Source organism: Marmota marmota, unplaced genomic scaffold (genome assembly GCF_001458135.2).
Source record: "Marmota marmota marmota unplaced genomic scaffold, marMar, whole genome shotgun sequence".
Classification (NCBI taxonomy): domain Eukaryota; kingdom Metazoa; phylum Chordata; class Mammalia; order Rodentia; family Sciuridae; genus Marmota; species Marmota marmota.
Genome location: NW_026000080.1, coordinates 3,946,808 through 3,954,883, shown reverse-complemented (window position 1 = coordinate 3,954,883; position 8,076 = coordinate 3,946,808). Strand labels below are relative to the sequence as shown.

The 8,076-nt window shown below is 38.8% G+C and overlaps 1 protein-coding gene across 5 annotated transcripts in view; it reads left to right on the top strand.

The window, feature by feature from the left end:
- The first annotated feature begins 660 nt into the window (after window positions 1–660).
- The window catches only part of Dnai3 (dynein axonemal intermediate chain 3), a 57,848-nt gene continuing 50,432 nt past the window's right edge, over window positions 661–8,076 (top strand). For 3 of the 5 annotated variants that reach the window (XM_048814991.1, XM_048814990.1, XM_048814995.1), the window contains exon 1: window positions 661–865. In XM_048814991.1, coding sequence (XP_048670948.1) covers window positions 676–865 — 190 coding nt within the window. In that variant the 5' untranslated portion in view covers window positions 661–675. Of the gene's footprint in view, window positions 866–6,846; window positions 6,891–8,076 lie in introns of those variants that run through there. The other 2 variants (XM_048814993.1, XM_048814992.1) reach the window with 2 other exon arrangements.

Here is an 8,076-nt window from a genome sequence, read left to right as displayed (position 1 = left end):
CGAATGTAAGAAAATTAATTCAGACCAATTATGGAAGTCAATTGCGTTGTTTTATTAAATTCTGCCAATTTACAAATTAGGGCAGTTATAATTAATTTTTTTAAGGAAAAGAGGGAAACTGTTCAGAGAGCTTGAGCTTCACTCTGAATCCCTTGGGTCTCATAATTACAAGATAAAATGATCCTTAGAGTTACTCAGGGATTCAAACGTTTCCACCCCTGAGATTCAGACATCCAGGACAAGTCAAACTCTATGAAAAACTTATTTTTGCAAGAGGAAACTATATTAACAGTTCTGGGACGCCCATGACACCCGGTTGAACCCAATTTCCTCTTCACACCTGAATTCTAAGACAGGTTCCTAGGAAGGATTCAGCTCGCCAGAGAGGGGTTGCCGGGGCAGCTGTCCCAAGGGTTTCCTAAAGGGCAATTTCCATAAGCCCTTAGTCACCCATCCTAGAGAGCTCACCCCACGAGGATTCTTGGTGGGTGCGAGGCTTGGACCAAGCCTGTGAGACCTGGCCACTGACGTAGAAACAGACCTAAATTGCTCAACCCTCCCGGTCAGTGTTAAACTGCGTACAACCCTCGCTTCCGTTAGGTGACGTCACAACCCAGCAACCAATCACAAGCCATCTCTAAAAGAAACTGTTGGAGAGCGAACACTGTATTGGTGATGATGCTTTGTCAATCTCAGCAGAGGAACCGCCTCTTCTCTCTTAGCAACGGATGCGTCCTGGCAACACCCGGCGAAGGAGCTGCGATTTGTACTCTTGGGATTTGTTTTTCTGAGAGAGGAGAGTCGAACTCCCATCTGCAGTTCTCGAAGGAGCTTTTCTTCTTTCTCTTCAGTTTATCCATAACAGGTAAGGACAGCTCTGAACGAGAAAGGAGTGAAAAAAAGTTATTTTATTCACTCTTTCAAGGGAGTTCAGAAATATTTCTGCATTGCTGAGGTGAAGAATACAGATGAAAATAACAACAACAATAATAAAATAAGACTTTCACTGCTTTCAGAGAGAGCTTCCAACCTAGCCAAGCAGGCAAAGAAAGAGCAGTTAACGAGAACTTTGAGAGCAGGTATTGACTTGTCCACAGCTTATATATCTTCAGTGACTATTACATTGCCTGACACATAGTAGACATTCAATAAATCATTAAATGAATGAATATTAAAAAAATGGCACGATCTTGGTTATTCAGGGTGGGGGAGGATCCAAGAAAAGACTAATGCTGGCTTTAGTAGTTAGATGACTTCAGGACTGTAAAATAAACAGGAAGATGAATGCAGATACAAACTTTTTGAAAGTAAGGACCCTACCTATTCCCCTAGGGATTATTTTACCTAGTAGTGAGTTTCTGCTAAAATGCATTCTCTCTCCTTCCTCCCTAGTGTATGGTGAATGCTAAATGTTAAATAAATTCAAACAGCAATTTTTCAGGCAGTTCTGAGTGTGAGGCCTTCGGCTTTTGCAGAGGTCTGGCATAATTAACAATATACAGTGAGATTAGAATGTGTTAAAGAGAACAAGATTATTTTAGTCTGAGAGAAAGTCGGGGTGGCTTCAGAAAACTGGTCACATTGTGCCTAGTGGAACCTTAAAGGATGCACGTGGTGTGGATCAGAAATGGCTGGAGGGTAGGGTGTTCTCCAGACAGAGAGAGAGTGGGTGAGGGGGTGCAGGGAAGTACTAGAACTGTTTGAGAATGGATGGTAACCCTGTGAGGCTGGACAAGAACTGAAAAGGTGAGTGTGATGAGTAGACTGCGAAGGGTGTTGAAGGACATGTGTACAAGTTTGGACTCTATCCCATGGTGTAAAGTGTGATGTGCAGACCACCAGTGCAGGACTGCCTGGTACTGCTTTTAAAATTTCAGGGTCCCACAATCATTATAGGCCTACCGAATCAGAGGGTGAAATTTGCATTTCAAATTAGCTCCAGTTCAGAAAAGTGACTTGAAAAATAAGATTTGCATTTTAGGAACTGGAGTTCTGAAGGCAGGCCTTAGATGTTTGTTCCACTTAGCACACAGGCAGGAAGGTCAGCTAAGTGTCATGATCTAGATTAGAGGGTTGGGTAAAGGGGACTCTGTGGATAAAAAAAAAAATTCTACACTGATGCTTTGGCATGCACCTTTAATCCCAGCAGTTTGGGAGGCTGAGGCAGGAGGATCACAAGTTCAAAGCCAGCCTCAGCAAAAGCGAGGCACTTAAGCAACTCAGTGAGACCCTGCCTCTAAATAAAATACAAAATAGGGCTGGGAATGTGGCTCAGTGGTCAAGTGCCCCTGCATTCAATACCCAGTACCAAAAAAAAAGGAATTTAAAAAATAAATATATATAAAATAAAAAAATTATATGTTTATTTTCACTAACTTAAATTAAATGTATTCATTTGGTAACAAACCACAGTAGTAATAGCAGGAACTGTAATTTTGTCACAAAAATAAATCATACCTCTTTTCATATTATAGATGTTACAGATATATTATTTATGCTCATTACAACCTCCAAAATTAAGGTGGTTGTTAGACTCACTGCTTGATCTTATTTAATGTGTTAATAAAGAAGCACATGAATTAACGAAGCATAGTTTTTCAAAATATATTAATGGCTAGATTTCAATATAGACTATCTCTCTTGTAACCTCACATTTTTATCTGATATATGAGCTTTACCATGCTGCCAAAGGGATTTATGGCACAAAATAGAAAAGGAGCTTTGGACTAGGAAGACATGTTGAAGGCAGGAACCAGAGGAAGCTGTGGAAAAGGAGGGCTGAGAATTCAGGAGACATTTTAATGAGCCCTAGTATTGAAGGGTGCCAGGACATTTCAAAGGATAAAGTGTTAAGACAGCATCTACTTAAATGAGTGAATATTCAGTCTTGGAAAGAAAGCAAAATAGATACAGAGGGGAGGAAACAAGAGTAGTAGACAAAGGAAACATAGGTTATCTCCGAGGGGTGCATGTTTTGTACTTGTCAGAAGACAGCTGAAAGGCCCAGGAGAACCCTGAAGACTAATCAGGGTCTTAATGGAGATTTACAGACAAGCAGTTCTTGGAGACACATTTACCAAATTCCCAAGATGTTAGTCTCAAATTTTATTCTAAATATCTGTTTAAAAACATAAAAGATGGGAGGCAAGCATGATAAGTTTATAAATACTTTGGGATGAGAGGCTAATGACCTTAGATAAGGTCAGCTAATTGAAGAAGACTCAGAAAGGTAAAGTTTCTGAGGACCTAGATGAAGAAAAGATGCTATTGCAACAGGTCTTTTCAAATCAAGATCTGCTGGCAACAGGCCACAGATAAATATGGCAAAAAGATGGGCATAAGCAAACAGCTTGTGTGTATCACACAAAGAAGGTAAAGAAGAAATTGTGGCTATTTAAGTCACTGTGCTATGTCAGTTGTAATTTGCACCACATATTCCTTCATCTGCAGTAGTCATCCTCCTAAATAATAGAAGCATCTCAAGAGGATATAGTTATGGACAAGTCTGGAGAGTCAGCTTGGAACCACATCAAGGACAACTCTGAAGTCAGTGGAGCACCATCTTGGGTTTTGATCCACTTTTTGGAGGACTCATCCAATACCCAATTCGTCAGCTTCTGAAGTCTGTGGCTGTTAACCTAGATGATAGACAATGTGACCTTGGTACCTTGGTAGCAAGAAAGTACTCTAGAAGGGATGGATTAATTTATAATGACTATGAGTGGTTCAAACGTTGAAAATATTTTTTAACGAAATGCTTAACATTTCTCAGCGTTACCTTCTACAATTTCTGGTTGAAATCCAGTCAGCTCTAATGCTTTGAAAACCAATCATAACACAAATCCCTGGACATAACCTTTACTTTAGGGAGTAGATGAAATGAGATATCTCTTCTGTTATTATTAGTAAGTACAAATCAATTTCAGCTGGAAACAGGAAAAATGTGAACATTTCAGAGTAATCTCAGTAAAGCAATAAATGATATTGAAAATGTGTTCATAACCTTTTAATAATCAATTTAATGGAAAAATAAAATTTGGAAAGTATTATATAGCATGCTCAGTATATAAAATATGCACTTTTATGAAAAACTTCAGTAAGCCCAACTATAATTTAAAATCAGTATTTTTTATTTGAGTTTTTTTTTAAAAAAATAAAAATATTTATAAAAATAAACCTGAAATAAGTGTACTTATTAAAAGTATGCAGACAGTATTATTCATTTGTTATAGGTACCTCCAACCAAAAGTGATTTGTTTTTTAGATATAATATTGGTGGGGTTTTTATTATTTGTAATTACTAAAATAAACTATGAGATTTTTCCTGAAACACAAATTCATTGTAAGATAGCTACTACCAAAGTTATTATTTTCTTTCCAGTTTTGACTATATTCACCAGTCTAATTTCAGCTAATGAATTTTCTATTTAGAAACTAAGACATGTTGCTTTTTAATTTAAAAGGCTTACGGCCTCTGAAAGACTACAGAACAACCTGATTCTCCCTTTACCCTTGGTCACTAGTCTATAATTTAGAGACAGAAGTTAATTAATATTTGTGAAAGTAGTAAATGAGCTATTCTGGTTAGGCAGCAGGCATTTATAATGTGTCTTCCAATTTTGTCAATTTACTGTTGGAAAACTGTTCCTCTACAAAAATTGAGATTCAATCAAAGTACACAGATTACTTAAAAGCAGCATTTGAAAAGAAATGGACACCTGTTTACCTTGAGTATTTTAGAGAATGATGGTATTAAACTGTTACCTAATTCAAACTTAATACTTCAGATCTTAGACTTCTGATCTACAGTGATGTATGAAAATAAATTTGTGTTGTTTAAAGTCATCAAGATTATGATAATTTGTTATGGCAGCAGTAAAAAACTAACACAGCATGCATACTAGAAATTCCATGGACCATTAGGCAAAAAACCTTTTGTCCAGACTGGAGACTCACAAAAAATGGCAGAAGGGAAGAGGAAACTAAGCAATCATTAATTCAACTTTTTAAAACAATTTTTCTAGTATGTTCACTATGCTAGTTTTACGGGTTATGCCAATGGAGATAAAGACATAATCCCCATCTTCACAATTTACAGAGACTAATTTCACATGCCCTCAACTCCTAATATTCCCTATTTCAATGAATAGCAACCCCATGCCTTCAATTTCTTAGGCAAAATTCACTAAAATCATCCTTTATCCCCTCCTCTCTCAGACCCTATATCAAGTCATCAGCAAATTTCATTAGCTCCACCTAAATAATACAACTAGAATCCAAATCATGATTTTATTTTAGGAGATGGAGTCTTGCTATACTGCCCAAGCTGGCTCCAAATTCCTAGTCTCAAGCTGGCCTTGAATTTCTGACCTCAAAGAGATTTTCCTGCCTCAGCCCTCAGAGTAGCTAGAACTATAGAGACATGCCACCAGGCTGACCCAACCATTTTTGTTCATCCCACTTTCTCCCTGATCTATGCTGCGATCATCTCTTCCACGAACTGTTGAAGGTCTCTCATTTGGATTCCTGCTTCAGCCCTCTCCTTGATGCAGTCTTAACACAGCGCACCTGCTCATAGTTAAAACGCAGGTCAGGTGGAGTAAAGCAGGTCCTCAGCTCCAAACCATCCAGTAGCTCCACAACTTGTTCACAGTGAAAGCTAAAGCTTACACCTGACCTAGCCCCCTGTGTGTATTATACAATTGTTCCCAATTATATTGTCCCCAACTCCTACCTCTCTTCCCTGTAAAAAGGACCATACATTCCTACCTATTGGCAAGCAGGCAGAAGATCCCTCTCCCATCCCCAGAGTTGGCCCCATACTTTGCAAGGGCCCCTGGAACCTGAGCAGAAGGACAGGGTGCCAATGAAAAGAAGACTTTCCTTCTGGCTGTTTTATTAAATGTGCCAGGCAGCACTCCTGCCCTCAGACGCTTCATACTTGCTTTTCCCTTGAATTAGAAACACTCTGTCTGTCTCCCCAAGATGTCTGCATTTTGGGCTTCCTCCATTCTCTGGGACTTTCTCCGGTGACACTTAGTGAGGCCTCCCCTGTCAGAGATTGTAAAATCATAGCTGCACCACTCCTGCACTTCCTTTCCCCTTCCTACTTTATTCTTCCTCTTAGCAACTATCACCACCTAAATACTCACTATTGTGCTCCTTTATTTTTTTCATTTTCTGTCTCATCCTAAAATGCAAGCTTTATCAGGGCAAGCATTTTTTACCCCTATTTTGCCTATTTTGTCCAATGCTGTTTCCCTAATACCTAGGATAACCCCTTGTCCATCCTAGTCAATAGATAATATGAGAAGGAATAGTGGTGACGGTGGTGGTGTGTTTGTGTGTGTATGTGTGTGTATGTGTGTGTGTGTGTATGTGTGCATGCACACATGCCAGTGAGTGGTGTGCAAGATGAGGCTAGGTAGTGTTCATTTTTTGTGTGTGCATTTTAAGCCAAATGCTCCTGAAATAGAAAATGGAGATAAGGAATTGATAAGTACACTGAAAAGAAATCTTTACAAAAAAGAGCTAGGTCCAAGGCCTGAAATTATGCTAAAACTGACAAGTAGGATAGAGAACATTTAGTCTGAAAAGTTGAAGCTGAGCTTTTTTTTTTTTTGAAAAATATTTAAAAATTCAGATTTCTACATCATAATAATATAGTGATGATTAAATCATAAATTGTGCCTTTCTATATGAAGACAATGATTTTAAATAATTTCATTTGTTTTTGTTTTATTTTGTAGTACTGAAGACTGAACCAAGGTCTGCCACTGAGCTACATCTTCAGTCCTTTTTTTCTTTTGAGACAGTCTTTCTAAGTTGATGAGGCTGCCCTAAAACATGCCATCCTCCTGCCTCAGCCTCCTGAGTCACTGGGATTATGGGTGTGTGCCACTGTACCCAACAAATAGTTTCATTTGTAATGAAACGTAACAAACGGTTTCCAGTCTGAGGGACAATTTATTACAGAGAGAGCGTGGCCCTATAGTTGTACTGTAAGGGCTCACAGCCTGACCCACTGCCCACTGCTCTCTGTGTCCCCTCAGCAAAGTCATTGAACCTCTCAGGGCCTCTTTTCTCATCATAAAGTGGAGATAAAGATAGCAGTAATAATAAAATAAGGTTAAGATTAAGTTAAAAGTACCCATGAATTGCTTAAAAGCATGCCTTGCACTTAGTAAGTGCTCCACAACCACAAGCTATCATTATTACCATTTGAAAAGCGTATTGGGCAAAAATCTGAAGATAAAGATATTTATAGGCACCCATATTTTGGGTCAAGATTTTTGTAATCCGGAAACTAGGTTTAAAAAAAAAGACTTGTGATTTTCTTTGATCATAGGTTATGAGGTAATAGTCAAACTGTGTTGATTTGTTAAAATGAAACAAACCATTCTGAGATAACTGAGTTGAAGATGATGAGATTTTTGATTAATCTTAAGTCTTCACGGACTCCCTGTGAGGAAGATCATTGTTTTTACCATTGAAGAGATGAATATAAACTGAGAAGTTAAGTAATTTGCCTAGAGTTACTCAGCTGGTTAAAAGTAGAGCCTGTTTTTAAATACTGCTGGCTAAACTCCTGAAATCACACTCCTAACCATTAAATAGGAATGGGCAAGGCAGGCATCTTGGAGAACATGGGGATTTGATGTGATGGTAATGACCTTAATTAGTGTTATATCTTGTCAAAACCGATAAGCAACTCCACGGAAAACATCCAGAGGCAGCCTCTGACAGCATAAATGAGACCTTAGTGGTTATATGCTCACATGCTAAGGCCAATGTACAACTTAAACTGTTTATTTAACAATTATGTACATATATGCACATTGTGGGCCTGTCCTTCCCAGCAGACTTTAAGCTCATCTTTGTAGCTGGGGCACCTGTGCTGGATGCCAGCACAAGGCAGCAGAGATCAATCACCTGGGGTGGAAACAGTAGTGAGAAGCAGGGGATCCAGTGCCCTCTGTTGCACTTCCATGGCAGGGCCTCTGCGGAAACTTTGAAATTTTGGCAGGTCACCATCTTGTGCTTCAGCTGAATGGCTCCATTGGAACAAGATATTAT